Source organism: Carassius carassius, chromosome 30 (genome assembly GCF_963082965.1).
Source record: "Carassius carassius chromosome 30, fCarCar2.1, whole genome shotgun sequence".
Taxonomy (NCBI): Eukaryota; Metazoa; Chordata; class Actinopteri; order Cypriniformes; family Cyprinidae; genus Carassius; species Carassius carassius.
Genome location: NC_081784.1, coordinates 1,529,986 through 1,554,678, shown reverse-complemented (window position 1 = coordinate 1,554,678; position 24,693 = coordinate 1,529,986). Strand labels below are relative to the sequence as shown.

The 24,693-nt window shown below is 33.9% G+C and overlaps 1 protein-coding gene across 1 annotated transcript in view; it reads right to left on the bottom strand.

The window, feature by feature from the left end:
* Positions 1 to 24,693, bottom strand: part of LOC132110384 (AT-rich interactive domain-containing protein 4B-like) — a 92,762-nt gene that overhangs the window by 19,343 nt on the left and 48,726 nt on the right. Inside the window, exons 4-14 of the mRNA XM_059516944.1 lie at positions 23,831 to 23,896; positions 20,809 to 20,899; positions 18,678 to 18,757; positions 17,313 to 17,407; positions 9,543 to 9,684; positions 6,966 to 7,045; positions 5,454 to 5,530; positions 4,157 to 4,305; positions 2,027 to 2,099; positions 1,079 to 1,173; positions 896 to 993 (exon numbers count right to left, since the gene is read on the bottom strand). Coding sequence (XP_059372927.1) covers positions 896 to 993; positions 1,079 to 1,173; positions 2,027 to 2,099; positions 4,157 to 4,305; positions 5,454 to 5,530; positions 6,966 to 7,045; positions 9,543 to 9,684; positions 17,313 to 17,407; positions 18,678 to 18,757; positions 20,809 to 20,899; positions 23,831 to 23,896 — 1,046 coding nt within the window. The remainder of the gene's footprint in view (positions 1 to 895; positions 994 to 1,078; positions 1,174 to 2,026; positions 2,100 to 4,156; positions 4,306 to 5,453; positions 5,531 to 6,965; positions 7,046 to 9,542; positions 9,685 to 17,312; positions 17,408 to 18,677; positions 18,758 to 20,808; positions 20,900 to 23,830; positions 23,897 to 24,693) is intronic.

The window sequence follows — 24,693 nt, the reverse complement described above, 5'->3', positions numbered from 1 at the left end:
TATATATATATATATATATATATATATATATATATATATATATATATATATATATATATATATATACACACACACACACACACACAGTAATCAGTGCTAACTTATACTCAGGTGCAACTTATAGTCCGAAAAATACAGTAATCTTTGTTTAGTTTAAGTTGCATCAGTCCAAAAATACGTCATGACGAGGAAAAAAACATATATAAGTTGCACTGGACTATAAGTCGCAATTTATTTAGAACCAAGAGAAAACATTACCGTCTACAACCGCGAGAGGGCGCTCTATGTCTTCAGTGTAGACTACAGGAGCAATGAGCAGCATAGAGCGCCCTCTCGCGGCTGGAGACGGTAATGTTTTCTATTGGTTCATTTCTTTCGGTTCATGTCAAATTAATTTTGATAAATAAGTCGCAGGACCAGCCAAACTATGAAAAAAAGTGTGACTTATAGTCCGGAAAATACGGTATGTTTTTTTTTCATCTAATATTTATATTTTTATTATGCGTTTTATCAGTTTACTCTTTATTTTTATTTTTTTATCATCATTACCAGATGTATTTTTTATGTCCAGTTAGTAATAAGTGTTTCTTAAACTAAACAAAAATAATAAATGTCACCTTGGCAAATAACCGAACTGAAGGTTTTCATCTAATATTTACAGTTAGCTTTATTTAAGCTTGAATTAATACAACTATTTTAATAGTAGCACACAAAAACAATAACCCTGGATAGAAGATGTGTGCCCTATTGTGCAACAGCTCTGTGCTAACAGACAGAACAGATGCATTCAGTGCTCGTTATTCGCAAGCCTTTTTAAAATAACTTGAAACGCCAGCAGCTCGCGGTTTACTGTCACTGTCTCTTTGTGAAAGGGGCTTCTGAAGGATGTACGTACTTTCTGTAGGCACATTTGACGTTGTAACCGGCTGCGGAGTTGAGCACGGGGATGCCCAGATCCTGATACACCTGCTTCCAGACAGATCCGCTCTCGATCTGAAACACAGAGGAACAGGAGTCAAAGCTACAGCAGACTGTGTCAGCGTTCAGCTCTACCAGGAGGATCAGAAATAAAACTCACATTGTCAAATCCACCGAGCTTATGCACCAGCCGGTAGAGTTTGAACAGATTCAGGTTCCTGTAGCCCAGCACCGGTCGCTTATTGATAGGAGTTCCTGAGCAGAAATGTAAAGAAGCTAGTTAGCTTAAAAGTAAAATGCAAACACATTAATGCTTTTTACAGATGCTTTATCAAAAGCAACTTACATTGCATTCAAGATATGCATATATCATCATGCAATCCTCTCACCTCCAATAATTGTTAGTGTTAACTACAACTATTAACAAATTATTTAAGGTAAAAAAGAAAAAGTTAAAAATGTAATAAAAAATGAAACTAAATAACTGAAAAAAAAAGTTGAAGCAGTAAAATTACTAGAAAAAAATTACTAAAATAAAATAAAAATTAAAAATTAAACTAAACTGCAAAAAATTTAAGCAGTAAAATTACTAGAAAAAATTACTAAAATTACAAAAACAAAAATTTAAAATTTAACTAAATAACTGAAAAAAGTCGAAGCAATAAAATTACTAGAACATTTTTTTTTTAAATTACAAAAAAAACCAAATTAAACTAAATAACTGGAAAAAAAAATTGAAGCAGTAAAATTACTAGAAAAAAATACTAATATATATATATTTTTTTAATTTAACTAAATAACTGAAAAAAAATTGAAGCAGTAAAATTACTAGAAAAAATACTAATATATATATATTTTTTAATTTAACTAAATAACTGAAAAAAATTGAAGCAGGAAAATTACTAGAAAAAATTACTAAAATTACAAAAAAGTAATCAAAAATTAAACAAAATAACTGAAAATTTTAAGCAGTAAAATTACTAGAACTAGAAACAATAATAAAAATGACTAAAAGAAACAAAAATTTAAAGTAAAAATCTAAAAATAAAAGCAAAATTGTATTAAATACCAGAATAGCATAAAAAAACACTAAAATAACACTGTTCACCTCTGTCCTCCATAAATTTGTAAAGCTGCTGTAGGAAGTTGTCTTTCTCTTCTGGGAACGGCTCTACTTCCTCCTGCGTACAGGAAATACAAACACAGAGAACTGGGTTTCATTCAGAGGCTTTGAAAAACTACACAGAAATCTACTAAATCAAAAACACTGAAGCTATTTAAGGAGACAGTCTCTTCTGCTTACTGAGGCTGCATTTATTTGATCACAAATACAGTAAAATTTGTTAAATAATATTACAATTTAAAATAGCTGTTTTATATGTGAATATCTGATTAAATGTAATGTATTCATGTGATGCGCAGCTGAATTTTCAGCATCATTACTCCAGTGTTCAGTGTCACATGATCTTCAGAAATCAGAATAATATGATGATTTATTGCTCAAGAAACATTTCTGATTATTATCAATGTTGGAAACAGTTGTGCTGCACAATATTCTTGTGAAAATGTGATGCAATGTTTTGTAACATTATAAAATTCATTTACTGTGACTTTTGATCAACTTAATGCATCCTTACCAAATAAAAGTATTTATGAAAGTAAAAAAAAAACCTTACTGACTGAAAATTTTAATAACATTGTATAACAGAAAATTAAATCAAAATCACTCAGCTGAAAACATGGATAATTAACAGGGTTTGATTAATTATTCCGATGCACAACACAAACATTAAATGGTGAGCGATGTCTCAAAAGATTCAGTTTCTCTTTCTTCAAGAAGAATCAATTAAATGAAGTGATTCACTGAAATGATTTGGACCTTTCAGTGCTTCATTAGAACAGAGAGCAGCTGATCGTTGTAAAGCTGTGCACAACAGGAGACAAACATTAGCCATGTAATGTTTGGTTATTAGTTGCTGGAAAAAACAGCTGGTTACGGCAGCATTATGAAACTGTCTGGCTGTGCTCTATAGCAGCTCCTCAGCCCAGATCCTCTAATGCAGAGGATTTAGAGTTTTATGGAAGCCTGTTATTGCCAGGGAATAAACATATTTAAAAAAAAATCTTAAAATGCACTTTTTCCCCTCAGAAATGCAAGTTTACATATTTTCAATCCTGACCATGAAATATGAAATAAAAAAGGTAATTTTGAGTTTATCTCTCACACCATTCTGGCTCAGAATTCATTGTTTGTTTGTTTGTTTGTTGTTTCTGACCCAGAGTAAAAAAAACAATAGCAACTTAGAATTCTGAATTTATATCATACTATAGTTTTTTTTTCCATTTCTGCCACTAAATATAAAATAAAAAAGTGATTTCAATCACAATTCTGACTTTAGCTCCTCAGAATATATATATTTCTTTTATAGTTTCTGCCACAGAATAAAAACTAAAAAGGTAATTATGACTTTTTAATCTCAAAGTGACTGTTTTCCCCAACAACTGCAGTTTAATATCTCACAAAAAAAAGATTTAACATCTTGCATTTCTGACCTTTTATTCTCAGATTTCATTCTTTTTCTTTGTTTCTGCCACAGAATAATACATAAAAAGGTATTTGCTATTTTTGATCTCAACATTCAGACTTTTTTTCTCAGCATTCAACGCTTATATCTAAGAATTCTGACTTTTTTCTTGCAATTCTGAGTTTTCCCCTCTGAATTCATTCAGATTTTAAATTGTTTTTGGTTTCTGACACAATAAAACAAAAGTTTTTGAATCCGTGTATCATTCTTTCATTTGTTAATCGAAAAACAATGATTCAGCTTATTTGATTCAGCTAGTATTTGTCATAAACACTTTAAGAATCCATACAGCGGAGGACTTTTATTCTCTATATGAACTGATCTTTGGTTGGCCAATCAGCAGAAAAGAGTGTTTCATTCCTGCCCGCGTGTGATATTCAGTCTGTTTATTGATTTTCTACCTCTGACGCAAAAACTAAAAATCAAGCTGAAAATAAAAGTGAAAAACATAATTTTTACATTACGTAAAGTAAATTTTTCTTTTATCAATATTGAATCAAAAGATTTTTTTTGCTACTTTTGATCTCAAAATTCTAATTTTCTTTGTTCTCAAAATTCTTTGTTTACATCACGCGACTCTGTTTTAGTTCCTGTCACTGAATCTACTTTTTTTTTGTTTTTACTCTCACATTTCTAGCGAGCTTCTACCTCACCTCTTCCTCTTCATTGCTGGCCTCTTCCTCTTGCTGCTCCTCCTCTTCCTCGTCATCGTCCTCACTGCTGGAGCTTTCATCCTTCACCTCCGTCCTCCAGGTGTTGGGCACAGTGCGGTTACGCTGGAAATTCCACGCTGCATCTAACGCTGTGAAACACACAAACAGAGATAATCAGGTGTGATTTGTATTTTTTATGTTTTGCTTTTTCATCACCCCTTCAAACTTTAATCTGAAGCAAAAACATACAAGACATTAGATACAAGATTGTGTACATGACGCTTTGTAAATTATAGGGCTATGACCCTTCAGTATGGAAACAATCGTTCAACATGCATCAAAGATTAAATCCCTTGTGAAACAAAGGTACACTTTAGCACACTTTGTTTTTAAGTGTTTATTATGTAAATAATATTTTTTTAAATATATATGCTGAATGTGAATGTAGTGTTCTCTGACACTTAACTGCATGTTATTTGTGATTAAATGAAAATGTATTATAGTTTAAATTCAAGTTAAATGCAATAGTAATTTTTTTTTTATGTTTTAGTTTATTTAATTTGAAAAATTTTAATACTTTAAACAAAAAAAGAGAAATATTGTTTTGGCAACTTGCTGAAAAAAAAAAATATTTTTATTATTATTTTGTGTGTATATATATATATATATATATATATATATATATATATATATATATATATTATTTTTATTTTTTTTTTTACTTAAAGTTTTGGTAATTTTGTTGTAGTTTTTTTATTAGTTTTAATTTTTAAATACATTTTTTATATATAGTTTTTAGTTATTAATATTTATCGTTTTTAAAATATTTTACAGATTTTTTAATTATAGGCTACAAGCTCCAGGTTTGACAGTCTTGTGAACAAATGTTCTGTATGTGTTTTATGACCTTATTTCAGTGACTTCAAAATTGTAGTTTTTCCACTAACCATGCATAAACGTTGTTTTCTTTTAGCCCAGTTTGTACTGAATACAGTGTTTTCAGACTTTAGCCATGTATGTTTTAAAAGCAACTGAAAAAAGCACAAAAGTCAGGGCATGACAAAACTTCTCCAGGCCCCCAAAAACCCCTTAGACCTCAGAGGGTTAATACTTCAATTTAAACTAAACAAAAATGTGTGTGTGTGTGTGTGTGTGTGTGTGTGTATATATATTATACACATACTGTACATACACATACATACACAAAAAGAAACTTAATTACTTTAATTTATGTTTCATAGTTTGTAATAATACCCCAGCCCTGAATACACACTGAGGACATCACACTTGTTCTCACCCGGCTTGAGTCCTGCGTCTGCTTTAGGAGCTTTCTCCTCATCCAGCTCTCGAACGTCTTTCCGCAAAACGGTGTAACTAGAAGACAAAATACAACACTGTCAGCAGTGATTCATTACACATGAGAGAACACATCATAAATCACCATCACCGTATGAAACAGCATTCTGACTTTACAAACATTTCACTGGTCTGAGTATCTACGAAATATTCTTATTGCATTAAACTGTATAATATGCTTGCAACAACATGAATGTGATACTTCAGGAATTAAAAAGTTTGCATCATCACACTGCCTGAAAAAAATGAAATAAATAATAAAAATTTATTACAGTGTCTGTGCTGAAACTCTTTTCTCAGCGCTTTGAATTTTGCTGGATTTTGGTGGATATATGAAGTGTCCAAACAGCTTTAATGAGGACATTAGGAGGTCATTATTAGCTAGCAGACATGTCTCTCAGTTCGCGAATATTTATTAATCTTCATGGGGCAGTGAAGTCATTACTGAGGCAAAGCAGACACTAGAGGGAGCAGTGAAGATGAGCACTTACGCGTGTACAGAAACCCTTTGCAACTCACAAGCCTTTCACTGTCAAATTACTTCTATGTGCTACAGCACAACAGATTTATACTATTATTCAGGACGCATTCAATCGATCAAAGATGACCGTAAAGACATTGAAATCTGCTGTAGCATTCTAAATCTCAAATAAATGCTGTTCTTTTGAACTTTCTATTCATCTGTGAATCCTGAAAAATAAAACGCATCACAGTTTCCACAGAAATCTGAATGTTTTCAACATTGATAATATTCAGAAATGTTTCTTGAGCTGCAAAATTCATGCGTATTAGAATGATTTCTGAAGACTCCTGAAAAAAATTAAGCTTTGATCACAGAAATAAATTACATTTTAATATAAATTCGCTTAGAATATGGTTATTTTAAATTGCAATAATATATCACAATTTTACAGATTTTCCTGAATTTTTAATCAAATATATGCATCCTAGGTGAGCAAAACAGACTTTTTTGACAAAAACCAAAAAAAAGCTTTTGATAAGTAGTGTAACAGTAGACTATATATACGGTTTTATGAGATTTTTATACATGAAGCTTGAGATATTATTATCTGTCTTAGTTAAATAATGCACCAGTTTTACAGCTCCTCATTAAAAAGAGAAATTCTAAAATGACATATTAAACGTTTGCATGCAACACAAACAAAAATCCAGCATCCTGGCCATTAAGAGTTGAATCCCATTAGAAAAGTTTTGTTTAGTTGCTGAATCATCAGAAGCTCTGGTCTGTTCTCACAGGTTTCTTCTTCCACAAATACGGGCTTCAGCAGAGCTTTCAGGAGGTTCATCTGAGATATTCTCCGTCTATCCCTACTTTAACATTCTGCTTTCTGTAAAAACACAGCTATAAAGCACACGTGACGCGATTTTTCTGCACCTCAAGAGCTAAAAGTAGAAGCACAGACAGAAATAACTTCATTTGAAAGTTACTCACAATCTTCCATCTTTGAAGGAGCGAACAAAAACGTTGTCTTTCTTCAAAGTCACATCTTCGTGACAGTCTGGAGAGATGACCTTTAGAAATGAAGAGAAACCGAGGATGGATGAGCACATCAATGACAGTTCAGCACAGAAAACATCATTTGATGTCGTAAAGTCACAGAGTCATTCGCCTCCAATTGCAAAGAAAAGTTTCATGCCTAAAGAAATTAATGCTAGACAAACAGGTGCATTTAAAACTTAAACCTATCCTTTCCAGTTGTTTGTACCAATTAAGTTACAGAAAAGTTCATATTTAATGGCAGAAGTCTCTTCTGCTCACCAAGACTGCATTTATTTGATTAAAAATACAGTAAAAATAACATTAAAATTGTGAAATATTTTTACAATTGAAAAAACTATTTTCTATGTGAATATATTTTAAAATGCAATTTATTCCTGTTATCGAAATCAGAATTTTCAGCAACATTACCAAAATCTTCAGTGTCACATGATCTTCAGAAGTAAGCAAAGGCTGCTGAAAATTCAGCTTTGCATCCCAGGAATAAATTACATTTTCAATCAATTCACATGGAAATAAGTCATTTTAGATTATAATAATATTTCACAATTTTTTATCAAAAAAATATAGCATTGGTGAGCCGGTTAAGAAAGATATAGATATCTTTCATGACTGTGGGAACCCATGACAATGTTGTGAAACAAACAAATGATTTGGTGCACCTTTAGCATCCACTGACATTAACATTTAGAAACGACTGATACACCCACATCTTTCATCAGAAGTCACCTTTGACCTCAGTTGAACAGCAGGAAGTGCGTCACCGAGCCCCTGAAGCACATGTCATAGTCATTCATTTGCTTTGTTTTCTTTCTGAATGCTGTGACTCTGCTCAGAGCCGAGAGGAGGAGCCAGAGAGCGATCAAAACAATAGCAGGGATATTTAAAGGGACAGCGTCTGGTTCAGCGGGACTCTGTGAATCATCAGCTACAGCATGTAAACGAGGGAGGAACACATGCTAATTCACGAAGGAACACGACAAGACTCTCTCCTGATCATGAGGTTTGCAGCTGACACAGGTTATTATAATAATAGTTTGTGGGGTGTCAGGTTACTCTTCACTGTCGCTGGTAGTTTGATGTCCTGAAAAGGAAATACCATGACGCTTTTAAAACACTGATCTGCTTCTGCTTTAGTTAAATGACGTGAGTTCTGGATGGGACTATATGGATGGCTAGTTAAAAATATAATTTAGCATAAACAGGGATGGAAAATACTACAACGATTACTACTAATAATAATAATAATATATTTTATTTTCTGTGCAACATGAAGCAAAATTCAATATTATATGCAAGAAAAAAATATATTTAAATGAATTTCAATAAATTATATATAAAAGTTAAGAGTTTTAAATACAGCACCATTTTAATTACATTTTAAAAGTATATTTCAATTTCATTTTATATATATATATATATATATATATATATATATTAGGGGTGTAACGATACGCGTATTCATATTGAACCGTTCGGTACGAGGCTTTCGGTTCGGTACGCGGTACGCATTATGGACCGAACGTTTCGTTGGACTAATTAATTATATTTGGAAAATAAAAAAAATTGTGAAATATAATGATATGCGTTCAACAAGGTAGCCCAATAACCCAAACGACGTAACAGGCAACGCCCCTGACACCCCCGAAGAAGAAAAAAACCCCAACTTATATGTTTATGTTAGGCTACTCAGTCAGGCGCTCGCTCACTCAGTAATACACGCTGAAGGCTCGTTGCAAAATGGCTAATGCGTTTAACAGACCAGAAATAGAAGATCCTCCAATAACCAACAGGTCTGGTGTTTGGGTGCACTTTGGATTCCCTGTAAGCTATAATGGTGATGGCAAGAGAGTGGTGGATAAAAAAACAACGATATGTCGCATCTAGGGTACACTAGCGGGAATACAAAAAAAAAAAAAAAACACCAGCGGGAATACTTGAAACATGTCAACTCATTTACGCCGACATCACCTTAGTGTGTCAGTATCTGGGAAAAGACGGAAAAAAGGAGAAACATACACACGCAACAAACTATCCCCGCAAACAGGGCAAAAGACATCACCACGGCGATTGGTTGGCTACATTTACGTTATAGCCGTGGATATGAGACCTTACTATTTACCATTGATTCTATCATCACCATTATAGCTTACAGGGAATCCAAAGTGCACCCAAACACCAGACCTGTTGGTTATTGGAGGATCTTCTATTTCTGGTCTGTTAAACGCATTAGCCATTTTGCAACGAGCCTTCAGCGCGTACTGAGTGAGCGAGCGCCCTCTGTAGTGGAAAACGTAGGTTTTAAGAACATGCTTAATGTAATTGAGCCCCGTTACAATATTCCTTCACGAGCCCATTTCAGACAGACCGTAATTCCTGCTTTGTTCCAAAAAACATGAGCCCTATAGAGAACCTATATATATATAGTGTTCCTGTAGCTCAATTGGTAGAGCACAGCGCTTTGGATAAAACCTAAAGGCTTCACCTAAAGGCTTGATCTCTGTGACTCACCAGTGCAGGATACCATGTGGTTTTCTTCTTGTCGCTAGTGACGACTCCATCCACACACACCACTTTGCCGTAAAGCTCTTCGTTTTGTTGCTGATCGCCCTCCTCTTCCTCACTAGACGATGAAGAGGACTCCTCTTCTTGACTGTGGAAGGAGATCACGTTAATGTGAGATAAACCAGAGACTGAAAGGTGTTTGAGTTCTAGCCTAGATGACAACAACACATTTCAAATTCAGAGTGAAACATCGCTGCTGATAAACAAAGCAGAATCTGCGCTTTAAACAGCAGCAATAATAAAACTTCAAAAACGTGGTTCATTTACAATTCAGATATGAATTCCATGAAATCATGTTCAGATCGCATTTAACCAAAACCATTTTACATACAGAAACTTACATGTGTGACCCTGGACCACAAAAACTGTGGCGTTTCGCCTGAAGAACTGCTAATGAAAGAGAACATACTAATCGTTCTCTAACGAAGGGTCAGATAAAGCTAAACATGATTCAACCGGTCCACTCAAAAAAAGATAAGCATCACCTGTCTCCCAGCGGCTTAAGAGCACAAGAGAACACACTGCTTTTCTTTTCCTCGCATGTTCTGATGAAGATAATAAGTAATTAGGCTCTCTGAGCTGACGAGCTTCTCACTTGCCAATACTGGATATGGAGCTCACCGCCAAGAAGAGATAATCTTGTTAGCGTTAAATGAGCCAATCAGCAGCAGTCATCATGAATAAACATGAGCTGATGAACCACAGGGACTCCAAACACAAGCTACGAACACAATTTTACTGTTTGATTATTATATTAAAAAAACTATAATGAAACTATAAAAACCTTTAAACTATTAGTAAAATTAAAATGACTCAAATCATTTACAGTTATTTTCAAAAAGTGGCAATACAATAAAAATATAAATATTGCATGAAAAACAATGGAAATATAAAAATAAATCAAATTGACAAAAGGAAATATTAAAATACTAACGCTTAAACTAAAATTTAAATGAAAATATAAAAACGAAAAGCAAATTCAAAATATGATTAAATACTATTAGTATATAAATACTAAAATTACTAAAACGGAAAAAATGAAAGCTAATGGGACATTTTATAAAACAACAAAACCACATAACAAAATTTGTAAAATGAAAATGTTAATAAATACTACAATAAAAAAAGAATTTCCTAAAATTACCTGAACAGCTAAAACCGAAGAAAGAACACTTAATGGAAATATGAAAAAAAAAATTATATAAAATGACATAAGCATATAACAAAATTACTAAAACTTAAACTAAAATTTAAATGAAAATCTAAAAATAAAAACAAACTCAAAATATGCATAAATACAATATTTAGTATATATTAGTATATATACTAAATTTACTAAAAGTGAAAAAGCTTTATGGAAGTATTAAAAAACGTATGAAAACATATGACGTATAATTTTAAGTATTAAAATTGCTAATTAAGTAGGTAAAATAAGTAAGTATAAGTACAAATATTGCATGAAAAACCTGAAAATATGAAATAAATAAGTATAGGTTGAGGTACTACAATTAAATATTAAAACGCTGATAAACTTGCTAATTAAACAGGAATAATTAACTATGCAATTTAAACATTTTGCTTCAAGCCGTTTCATTAAATTATTAAAACTATTATTAGATTATAAAACTATTAAAATTTAAACTATTAAAAATGATTTCTGAAAACTGAAATACAGCTGAAATTAAATATAAATGCTGCATGAAGAGCTTAAACATTTAAAATAATTTTAAGTTGAAATAATAAAATCACTGAACCTAAAAAAAAAGCTATATGGGAAATTTTATAAAAACGGCAAAACCACTTAATAAATTTACTAAAATAAAAATACACAAATAAATGCTCATTTAAAAAAAAATTCTACTATAATCATAAATAAATACTAAATTCACTTAACTAAAACTGTAATAAGAACGCTAAATGGAAATATGAAAAAAATAATACAAATGACAAATACATAAAACTTTCTAATTCAAACAATTAATAAATACTATAATAAAACTCTAAATTTACCTTTATATTTTTACTGCAAAATAGGCAAACATGCTTATTAAAAGATCCACGATTATTTGATGTGCACAACTAATAAAATCCCTCAAAACAACCGAGGCTTGTTAAAGTTCATTGAGGATTCCAGGGCAACGTTTGTCTTATTTGTGCGACGGCTAAAAGAAGAGGCATAATTCACAACAGCAGACACGGAGTAAACGCTATTCCCAGAGGATCCCCGGAGCATCAGGACTAAGACACACAAACGATTCATCCTTCAAGTGAGGAGTGTAACGTAATCAGTGACACTCACAGCGTTTCAAACCTCACTGAAGTGGAACAATCAGGAATTATGGGACTACAGACTGGGATAAAGCTAGAAAGATACACAACTGACCATTGAAAAAAAAAAAACATCCGTTTGACCTCTGTATGGGAGGATACACATGTCAACTAGGGCTGGGATAAACGATTATTTTTTAAACGATTAATCTAGCGATTATTTTTTTTCGATGCATCGATTAATCTAACGATTAATTTTTTCAGACCGATTAGATTTCAATTATCTCCCCATTAATTGACTACTAACAATTTATACATGTTGATTTACATATCTGAATGAAAAAAACATGAATTCCTTAACATTGCAATATATGTTTATTGCTCTTAAAATTACAAAATAAAAGACTGACTAAGAATGCATTACTTTGCACTTGTATAGAGATAGCATTCAATAAAACCTTGAAGCCTTGAAAACACATAGCTTACTGAAACAAGCTTACTGAACACATAGGGCCTAGCTTACTGAAAAAAGTTCTTCTTTCAGATGAAAATAACAACAACTTGATGTCTAGCATTCAATAAAAAAGTTCACCCAAAATACTTGTTTAGAGCAATTGAAAGAATACAGTAACCAATGTAAACTTTAGGGCTTTAAGCTAATACAGAGAGTGCTTTTCCAAAAAATAAAAATTAACAGTGGGAGCCAGCAGCCTGTCATGTACAAAAAAAAATCTCTGAATGCTCCACGTGAAACTTTGGCGTTCCGCCCTTTTTATATCGTGTCTAATGATTTTGGTTAATATGCACGAGAGAGAGAGAGAGAGGGAGAGAGAGAGAGAGAGAGAGGGAGAGGGAGAGGGAGAGAGAGAGAGCAAGACAGCGTTCGTGTAGTTTGAAGACTGTGAGTGCGCGAGCGCACGTGAAACTTTGGTGTGGAAGGAGATCACGTTAATGTGAGATAAACCAGAGACTGAAAGGTGTTTGAGTTCTAGCCTAGATGACAACAACACATTTCAAATTCAGAGTGAAACATCGCTGCTGATAAACAAAGCAGAATCTGCGCTTTAAACAGCAGCAATAATAAAACTTCAAAAACGTGGTTCATTTACAATTCAGATATGAATTCCATGAAATCATGTTCAGATCGCATTTAACCAAAACCATTTTACATACAGAAACTTACATGTGTGACCCTGGACCACAAAAACTGTGGCGTTTCGCCTGAAGAACTGCTAATGAAAGAGAACATACTAATCGTTCTCTAACGAAGGGTCAGATAAAGCTAAACATGATTCAACCGGTCCACTCAAAAAAAGATAAGCATCACCTGTCTCCCAGCGGCTTAAGAGCACAAGAGAACACACTGCTTTTCTTTTCCTCGCATGTTCTGATGAAGATAATAAGTAATTAGGCTCTCTGAGCTGACGAGCTTCTCACTTGCCAATACTGGATATGGAGCTCACCGCCAAGAAGAGATAATCTTGTTAGCGTTAAATGAGCCAATCAGCAGCAGTCATCATGAATAAACATGAGCTGATGAACCACAGGGACTCCAAACACAAGCTACGAACACAATTTTACTGTTTGATTATTATATTAAAAAAACTATAATGAAACTATAAAAACCTTTAAACTATTAGTAAAATTAAAATGACTCAAATCATTTACAGTTATTTTCAAAAAGTGGCAATACAATAAAAATATAAATATTGCATGAAAAACAATGGAAATATAAAAATAAATCAAATTGACAAAAGGAAATATTAAAATACTAACGCTTAAACTAAAATTTAAATGAAAATATAAAAACGAAAAGCAAATTCAAAATATGATTAAATACTATTAGTATATAAATACTAAAATTACTAAAACGGAAAAAATGAAAGCTAATGGGACATTTTATAAAACAACAAAACCACATAACAAAATTTGTAAAATGAAAATGTTAATAAATACTACAATAAAAAAAGAATTTCCTAAAATTACCTGAACAGCTAAAACCGAAGAAAGAACACTTAATGGAAATATGAAAAAAAAAATTATATAAAATGACATAAGCATATAACAAAATTACTAAAACTTAAACTAAAATTTAAATGAAAATCTAAAAATAAAAACAAACTCAAAATATGCATAAATACAATATTTAGTATATATTAGTATATATACTAAATTTACTAAAAGTGAAAAAGCTTTAAAAAGTTTTCTATCGTGTTTAATGATTTTGATTAATATGCACGAGGGAGAGAGAGAGCAAGAAGCGCTCGTGTTGTTTGAAGACTGTGAGTGCGCGAGCGCGCGTGAAACTTTGGTGTTTTTCTATCGTGTTTAATGATTTTGATTAATATGCACGAGGGAGGGAGAGAGCAAGAAGCGCTTGTGTTGTTTGAAGACTGGGAGTGCGCGCGCAGCCGGGGCTCTCTCTCATACGCGCCCTGTCAGGCGCAGCACATTCTATTCTAAATCACTCACCGATCAAATAAGGCTTTGACAGCCGCAAAAAAAAAGATCAATGCAGAAAACCCCCTGGATTGGTTATATAACATTGGACAGAATGTTGATCCGGCCATCACGTATATTCAGCGCACATAAGGTAAACGTTTTGCAAACGTTTTTTAGAGAAATAAAAACAGTTCGACGAATCGATGCGCATATTTTGCGTCGACATATCTTTTGCGTCGACGTCATCGATGACCTCGACGCGTTGTCCCAGCCCTAAAGTCAACGTCTAATTTAAAGTCTCAGAAAAATCGACTTAATTCAAATGGAAAACAAGATCATTTTTATGACTTCATTAGCAGATACATAATCTTGTTTCAAGCATAAATTCCTTCATTTTGTTACATTTCTCAGAAAAACAAGACTTGATGTTCATTTAACATCTCAAGTAACTTAGGCTTTCTGCTCCGCTTTAGGAGCTTTTTACGGCTTTCTTTTGAGGAAGGCTGAATTGAAAACCAGATGCACTGATGAATACATGAACTTAAATGCAGTAAAGACAAATAAAAGAAGAAGTGCACAAAACGCATTACTGAAGTACATTTTATATTACAAATCTTTCCACAATTTTCTTTTTTTAATTTTATTTAAATTCAGTGTGTTACTTGCCAATGCTCTTTAACCCTATCAAGTCGATTAACGCGGATACGCGTTTTGAGTCATTTTCTCCTGATAACCCCGAAAAGAACTTAAATTACACTTTCAGTTTTAATCGTACAGATAAGAGCAATACATCAATCGAATCTGTAAAGGGTCTACTTTTTTTTGGATACAGACATAATAACAACAAAACTTTGTGCACTTATAAAATAAAGATAACAAACAAGGTGCGCTGTCTGCAGCCTTTGTCTGCGCTGATCTTCTTTTACAAACACGTCATTTAAATGAACTGTAACTCCGTGAATACTCAACGAAAATACATGAGAGAGATATCTATAGAAAGCTTGACATGTCTATTTTTAAACTAAACAAGTGCCGCCGAAAACAGATATTCTGTGATAAAGTAATCCATATGAAAACAACGCGATGTCTGTTTTTTACGTCTCTTTTTACGTCTCCCTTCATTATATCTAATGTGACCACGCCCCCGCGCCGAACGCTCTATTCAGATTCAAACTGAAGTGCGCGGCTTGAATACGCCCATAACAGAAGAAAAAGCAGCGAGACTGTTCAAGTTTTTTTTATTTTACTGTTTGCTTCGCGATGAGAGGAATAACACATAATTCACCCCAAAAAGATGTGATGTGGTTGAGGATTTGAGAAATGGATTTCCTCAGAAAAAAAGAATGAAGCACTTTATTCAGCAGAGATCATAAACATGAGTAAGTCTCTTTTTATTTATTTATATACTTGTACTAGTTTTCACATAACGTGTAAACATTTTACTAGTTAGACTTTTTCCAAATTATAATTCCTGACTAAATGTATAATCAAGTGAAACATTATGAAGTTTCAATAACAATATACAACACTATACCCTTCGAAAGCTTGATGTAAATAATATAAATGTAACAAATAGATAACTGTAACAAATGTAAAAACAATGCTTTTCTTTCCATTTATTCCCCCTAAAAACCCAGAAAAATATTCTCAGCTCTTTTCAACATTAATAATAATGATGATAATAATAACAACAAACGTTTTTTTTTTTTTTTTGTAGAAAATAAGATTGTTAAAAGGATTTCTGAAGGATTGTGTGACTGGAGTAAGCATGCCAAACAATTTGTTTGAAAGTCAGCTTTGATTGTTTCTAATAAACTGTTTAACTGCTCCCCCAAGTGGATATTAAATTATGTTGTGGGATAATTAAATATATTCTTAATAAACTACAAACATAAAATTATATAGATTTATTTTGTTCTCACATTCTCTCTTGTAACTCCTCACTCACAGTGGCACAGATGACTGAATGGCTCATTATGCAGCTCATTATGCAGCTCATTATGCGGCTCATTATGCAGTTCATTATGCAGCTCATTATGCAGGCCTTTGTCTTCTCAGGTGTAAATCACAATGATATTCATGGTAGTTGACGCCTACTCGCATATGACTTTTACCAACAAAAAGTGTCTTAGAAAATTTAAATCAATATATTGTTTTCTGTGAGTGAGTAAACAAGATGATTTTCACATCATTTAGAAAGAAAAATTCTAGGCTACAAGCTCCAGTTCTCAAAAATCCCGGGAACCACTGTTCTTTATGTGTTTTTTTGCCTTATTCAAGCGTTTTAACATTTTTAGTTTTTCACTAACCACGCATAATATTTTTTTTCTCAAAAACACAATCATGTACATACATGCATTTCACATATTATTACAGCCCAGTTTGTGCTGATTACAGTGAGATTAGTCTTTACCCATTTAGATATTTATAAGAAACTGAAAAAAGCACACATGTCAAGGCATGACAAAACTTCTCCAGGCCCCAAAAATACCCTTAGACTCCAGAGGGTTAATTATTTGTGACATTTACCAGCAATTTAAGAGTAAAAACGGAATCAAAGTATATATTTCACTGTAAATCAGTCCCATCGGGATTGATACATTTGAATAAAGTTAATTTAGTTTTATTTACTATCAAAATGAATTGGTCTTGAGGTGGAAATTTTGTGTTGTTATATACAGTAAGTAAAAATAATTATTATTATGCCTTCCGACTATTATTCAAATTAAAAGTAGATCGTCAAAATAAAATGAGTCAACTCAAGCACATACTTTGTCGTGGCCTATTGTGCTTAATAACTCTTAGGACATCAAGCAAGACCCACGCTTTATTTAATTACTCATGCATGTTTCTTTATCAGACTAGCATGTCAATGACTTTAAGCAGTACTGTGTATTTTGTGACTCAATGGTGAAATATGCACGATCACAAAAAAGACATTTTGTTGAATTGCACTGGGTTTGGCAAGTAAAAGCATGTTATTTTTTTTCATGTAAAGACGCTCACATGGGGTTGGAGCGTCGGCCTCTGCGGTGTCCTTTTTTGCCGATGACAGGAGAGCCGAAGTGTTCGGGGTTCGTCAGAGGAAGCCTGTCGAGTGTCTGGAAGAGAAACACACCAGATTCACCGGACAGCGCTACACTAAAAAAATACAATTTTCATTACTTGAAATAAAATAAACACCAACTGAAAAAAAAAAAAAAGTGGATTTTATGTCAGGGCATAATTCTATTTTTAAATTCTATAATTCTATTTCATTTATTTTAACTTGATGAACTAAAAATAGGTACTAAAATAAATATTGCTCAACTAAAATCAAATTTTATTATATCAATACAACAACATTAGCAAAATTGCTAAAACTTTAAAACGAAAAACTGAAAGTATACAAATTATTACAAAATATTAATACAATTATAAAACCATCTCAATTATATGAAAATAACACTGTGCACCAAGCATTATCACAATACTAATATTTCTTATTTTGTCTAATTTTTTATGACAAATAAAAATCACACTCGTGCACCAAGAAGATTAATTCAAGATTAATTCAAACTTTAACAAAAAAATGAAAAAAAAAAATGAATTTTTTTTTCTTCCAACTTTTATATCTGATAATACCCACCCAAGTATTAACAGATATTTGCCAAGGTAATATTTCTAATTTTAGTTTGCTTTAACTTTCAGTAATAAAATAACTAAAAAAATAAAATAAAAAGAAATACCCGAATATATATATATTTTTTATAAACTAGATTAAAATTAAATAAAAAAATTTAAACTTAATTAAAAAATGATTTGACACAATGACACTTAAAATGTTAAAATATCAAAATAAAATCAAAATATTAACAAAAAATGTAAAAGTATATTAATGACAGTAAATTACATACTTGAGAAGAGTATGTTTCAGGCCTTAAACTACTGACAATCTGTTTGAAATCATTTCCTAGCACACTGTTTAGCAAACAGAGATGTGACACAGTTTCTAATAATCATCTGGGAATGAAACGCCTCCAATTTTGGGTCATTCCTACCATGTAGAAGAACTAACACATTATCCACAGTATGTCCTAATATACTGGATTAAATGATTAGAAGCACAACAGTTGATAAATTGTTACCACTTCAGTTTGAGCATGAAAAATACTTTTTTCTTTTAAACAAAACATGTTTTCTTTGAAATATTGATCCTTATGCTCTCAAGATCACCTGAGCGTATGTCTGAAAGTCTGTAAACCTTCAGTAAATTCATCCTAAATATAGGATGAATAAAGAGGCAAATTCATGGATGTGATGTGAAAGTGTCGTGATGTGAAATAGTTTGCGAGCGATCTAAACCAATGAGAAATCAGAAAGCGGACTTGCCTCACTCTCTGCGAAATGTCGCGCTCCTTTCAGGCAGAGAGACGAGCGCCTGAGGGTCTTCTCATCACCGTCATCAAACACTGAGTACAGGAGAGAGAGAGACAGAGAGAGAGAGACAGAGAGAGAGAGAAAGAGAGAGAGAAAGAGAGAGACAGAGAGAGAGAGACAAAGAGAGACAGCGAGAGAGAGACAGAGAGAGAGAGACAGAGAGCGAGAGAGAGACAGAGAGAGACAGAGAGAGAGAGAGACAGCGAGAGAGAGAGACAGAGAGAGAGAGAGACAGCGAGAGAGAGACAGAGAGACAGTGAGAGAAACAGAGAGAGAGAGAGAGAGAGAGAGAGACAGAGACAGCGAGAGAGACAGAGAGAGAGAGAGAGAGAGAGAGAGAGAGAGAGAGACAGAGAGCGAGAGAGAGACAGCGAGAGAAACAGAGAGAGAGAGAGAGAGAGAGACAGAGAGAGAGAGAGACAGCGAGAGAAACAGCGAGAGAGAGAGAGAGACAGAGAGAGAGAGAGAGACAGCGAGAGGCACAAAAATATTACTAATAGTTAACACAAATAAATATATGATCATCAATATTTATGAATATTTACTCATTTAAATTTTCTTCACCACCATCAGTCGGTGGCAAAATAAAATAAAGTAATAATAAATGTGTGTGTGCGCGTGTCCTAATTATAAAACATTTTCATCTGACAATTACATTTTTTTTATTATATAAATACATTAATATTTGATGAATAATTGATGAATAGTTAAAATTTATTAAAGTTTATATAAAAAATTTCTTACAAATATATATTAAACATAAGTACATAGTGTATATATGTAATCCTAATTATTAAAAAAATTCATTTGACAGTTAATAAAAAAAAAAAGTAACGTAAAAATATTTGTTGTATAAACAGTATGCATATATATTAGGGGTATAACAGTACGCAAAAATCAGTTCGGTACGTACCTCGGTTTTAAAGTCAAATTTCTAAGGGAAAGAAATGCAAACATTAAACTGCAGGTTGTTTTTTACTATAAACTTTTTTTAACAATTTGTTTACACTTTTGTTTTTTTTTAATAAAATATATATAAAATAAATAAAGAATAAGAAATAAAATACTGCGGCAAAGTTCTCCACTAAATAAATTACTCTCAGTCTCAAACCAATATCATATAATAAAATATAATAAAATATAAATAAATAACTATGATTACAGTGCAGCTTTACCAATCCCAGCTTGTAGGCCTGCTCATATTTAAAATATATATATAACTTTTCCAAAGTGTAAAGTGCAGCATCAACAGTTTCAGTTTTTAGACCTGCTCAGATTTCGTTATTGCGTTGGACCGATCGGAATTAAGAGCAAAGGTCTGTTTAAATGCCGACGGGAGCTGCGTTTGAATTACAATCGTTTTTTTCCTAGTTGTAGTGATGTACACACTCGCGTGATGCCTTTTGAAAACCTTAGGCCGGTGACACACTGGCATATTGCACCTGTCAAACATAGTCTATTTTGCCGTCAATACTGTTGATGGTGTCCTTTATCAGTAGGCTTTATATTTATGCTCAACATGAAGTATAGATATTGTTGTCGTGAAGACAAGATCCTGGTCTGTCGGCGGTCTCCCTCTATGTCACCTACAGCAGCAGCAGCGCGCCAGCGCCGCGTCAGGCACGATTCTGGTGTGTAAAGACACAGAAAACGTGAAGCAGCCGTCACGCAACTGACACGCAGCAGAAACGCCACGCTCACGCCACGCAGCAGTGTGTCACCGGCCTTACAATCAGCTGCAGGGCGGGATTTGCGCTGAACGCGGAGACTTCCGCCACTTAATATGTTCGTTTGGAAACACGAAAATGTACTTATGTTCCTTGCACAAAATATTGCATTCGGTCATTCGGTACACACATGCACCTTACCGATAGCCCTGTACCAAAACGGTCCAGTACGAATACATATATATATATATTGAGATGAAAATGATCCAGCATCTCAGAAAGACTGTGTCCCTCTCGAATATGATGCTATAAACTAAATCAAACCATAAAGCCAGAATGGAAGTGGTGTTTGGATCTCTGTCTGGAGAGATGTGCAGTGCTGAATTGCAGTCTAGGATAACACGAGATGAACTTACCAACGGTGTACAGACTAGCGTCAGTGAGTTTGTTGATGGTGGCCTCCTGATAGACCCCATCCTGGTTCCTGGCTTCCACCACAGCACCCACCTAAAACACAGACACAAGCTCTCATTGTTGCAGGGTTTCAGTGTGTTTCACCGCAGTGCTCCTGACCGGCTAGGACTGGATTCATGCCCCAGCGGGTGTTCAACACTAAAGCTGGAGATAAGAAGACTGGATTTATGTCTTTTCCCAGTAATCACTGACATTTCTCACAGAGGAACACCTGTGAGGGATTCTCAGGAGCTGTGTTACATTCATGGTAAAGTGAGGGTATCTTAACAGATTCATATAAAGACGAGAACATGTGCAGGTCACACGTCACCAAATATCAAAAGAAATCAATTAAAATGCATGATGACAGTACCGGTAAGCTTATTTTAGCACTATTAAAACACTATTTTTATATGCATTTTCATATCTGATTATTATTACTGCAATGCAAAATAAATGAAAATATATATATAATATACATTTCTATTGTACACTTGTTTTATCATTAAATTATTTAATAAATTATTATTTCATTATTTAAAAAAAAAACTATTAACAAGAATCAAATAAGAATTACCAAAGATAAATTACAACGCAAAAATAAAATAAATATATACATAACTGAATTTTCCTCCTTTTACCACCTTTTGATTCTGGGAGAAATGTGGACGTTACGTTAAGTTTCAGCATTGACATATTAACATATTAGCTTACTCTTACCATAGTTTGCAAAAAAATATTTTAAAAAGTGGCATTTTATTGCTTGCGTATTAGACATTAGTGAGATGTTTTCTGATGAGCTGATGGCAGGCAGCGGAGAACAATTACTGTCATATTCAGAGCCACAACTACAGAAGCAGCGGCTGCTTTTCATGAGATGTTCAAACAAATGACTGAGCTAAAAATAACTAATATAAAACAAACAACATCAATATGAAAGGATTATCCGGATGACTGGCATCAGCGGCACCATCAAACATCAACTCCAGAGTTTTCAATCAAGAATGTTGTTTCTGAAGCTCGAAAGATGTTATCACTGTCGGCTTTCATTGTACGCAAAAAGCAGCGAAGACACTTTAACCTACACAGCCTACAGTATCATATTTGGTATGCAAGGCCTTCGAATGATTTACAATAGGGCTGAAACGATTTGTCGATTTAACAACAATGTCGACAACAAACGACTACTCTACAACAGAAATATTTGTCGACAATTGTTTAATCTCGTATGACCTAATGTAAGAGCCTGCAATAACACTGTTTGACCAGTGTGGCACTGTAGCTTAAGACTGTAATTCAGCCATATGCGATTCAAGAGAAGACAACGCTTCAGTTCAGAGCAAACACAGAATGTGTAAATATATATATATAATGCTTGCTTTCCTCTCAATAACAAACTAAACATCAAAAACTAACAGCGATGAGAAAGCAGCAGTTAAGAAAGCATCTGTTTAGATTACAGCGATGTGGATGTTTGCATGAGCTCTGTAGTTCAGTGCTACAGGAAAGTCCACTCACGATCATTTATATAGTACTTTATGCAATAGCCTTAAATCAAGCAGCTTTAAAAAAAATTCCATGAAAAAAAGAGGCAGTGTCGCTTTCAGTTAGAATTACAACTTGATTGCATCAGTGTCTCATCAATGGATGTTCTGCAATGAATGGGTGCCGTCAGAATGAGAGTCCAAACAGCTGATAAAAACATCACAATAATCCACAAGTCTATAATCCATAATAACACTTCCTCCAGTGAAAAAGTGCATCTTTTGTTGTCTCTCACATCAAAATCCAGCATCATATTAGTTTAGAGCTGTTTAAATGCTGCTTGATCCGTGCAGATTTCTCTCCTGATTCAGACCAGAACACTTTCACTGGAGGAAGTGTTATTATGGATTATAGACACATATTTGAGTTAAAAATATCTTAATGCTGGATTTGTTTCAGCTTTTATGTTCTCCAGATGTTAACTGATGGACCGGAGTGCTGTGGATTATTGTGATGTTTTTATCAGCTGTTTGGACTCTCAGCTGGAGGTGTCGCGCTAACCCGGTGGAGGTGTGGCTGTCTTCCGTGTACATTTCTGTAGTTGTGGTTCAACGTGTCATTTTCTTTCTCCTGCATGCAGCCTTCCCTGTGCGCGCTCTGTATGCCGGCCCGCACGTGACTGTGCGTGCTCTGGTGCAGGCTCAACCAGGTGATTGTAATTGGGGAAATTAGAAGCTTGCGCCTGGTTCAGTGTTTCAAATACGCGCATTAGTCATTTGATTGGGGTACAACGGGAAGAGAGGTCGGCAGAGGCACAAATTCATTCACTGTGAGGAACTGGGACTTTTTTTCTTTTGATTATGACGGGCTATCGGTAAGCTCACGTAGACTCTTGTTTCACAGATTCTCGTTTGAATCCTTTGTCTGTTTATCTGTTTGGTATTTAATGTGGTAAATGTGTTAATGTTACAGGTGAAGTTTGAAAGCAATTAATACTGCATGGTTTAAAAAATAGAAACTGATAACTGATAAGACCAAATGCTTAGATTGGTCTAGTGTTGCTTGTAAAATGCAGAGTAAAAGACCAAGCTGTGTTGCCTGTAAAAATGCATTTTACCTTTCCTGTGTTAGGAAAATACCTGATTATTTTAAATGTTTGTGACTTCTTTTTCTTTTATTTATTTAAAGGTTTTTCACCTGTTACATCTGATCCTACTATATTGCTACATCAACTGATCAAAATAAATATTCTTCTGAGTGAAATCCCAAGTCTGGTCCTTTTCAAGTGTGGGCACCTCACAGTTAAAATACACTTGACACTGACGGCACCCATTCAGTGCAGAGCATCCATTGATGAGACACTGATGCAATGTTACATTTCTCCAAACCTGATGAAGGATGGCCTGAGAGTGAGCAAGTCTTTAGCAAATTCTATTATTCCTTTAAGAAGCAATGTTTAAAAAGCACATATTGTGCAGTAGGAGGCAGGTTTGCTCTTACCTTCAGCACTCCTCTGATGTGTTCATCGTGCACCTCCGCAGTGGACGAGCTGGGTTTGAAGGTGACCTGGAAAGAGCCACACACAGTCAGTGAGGATAGTAAACACAGAAGGGCTTTCCTGTTTCTAGTATGTTGCTAGCATGTTACTAACATGTTCCTAGCATGATTAGCATGTTGCTAACATGTTTCTAGCATGATTAGCATGTGGCTAGCATGATTAGCATGTCGCTAGCATTTTTCTAGCATTATTAGCAAGTGACTAGCATGTCGCTAGCATGTTTGTAGCATGATTAGCAAGTGACTAGCATGTCGTTAGCATGTTACTAGCATGTTCCTAGCATGTTTAGCATTTGCTAGCATGTTTCTAACATTATTAGCATATCGCTAGCATGTTGCTAGCATGATTAACATGTTGTTAGCATGTTTCTAGCATAAGCATGTGGCTAGCATGTCTTTAGCATGATTAGCATGTTGCTAGCATGTTCCTAGCATTTTTCTCGCATGATTAGTAAGTTACTAGCATGTCGCTAGCATGTTTGTAGCATGATTAGCATGTCGCTAGCGTCTTTCTAGCATGATTAGCATGTTGCTAGCATGTTCCTAGCATGATTAGCATGTTGTTACCATGTTTCTAGCATGATTAACATGTTTCTATTAGTCGCTAGCATGTTACTAGAATGATTAGCATATTGCTAGCATGTAGCTAGCATAAGTAGTAAGTGATTAGCATGCCTTTAGCATGACTAGCATGTCTGTAGCATGTTTCTAGCATGTTTTTAGCATGATTAACAAAGTGACTAGCATTTTGTTAGCATGACTAGCATGTTGCTAGCATGACTAGCAAGTGACTAGCATGTTGCTAG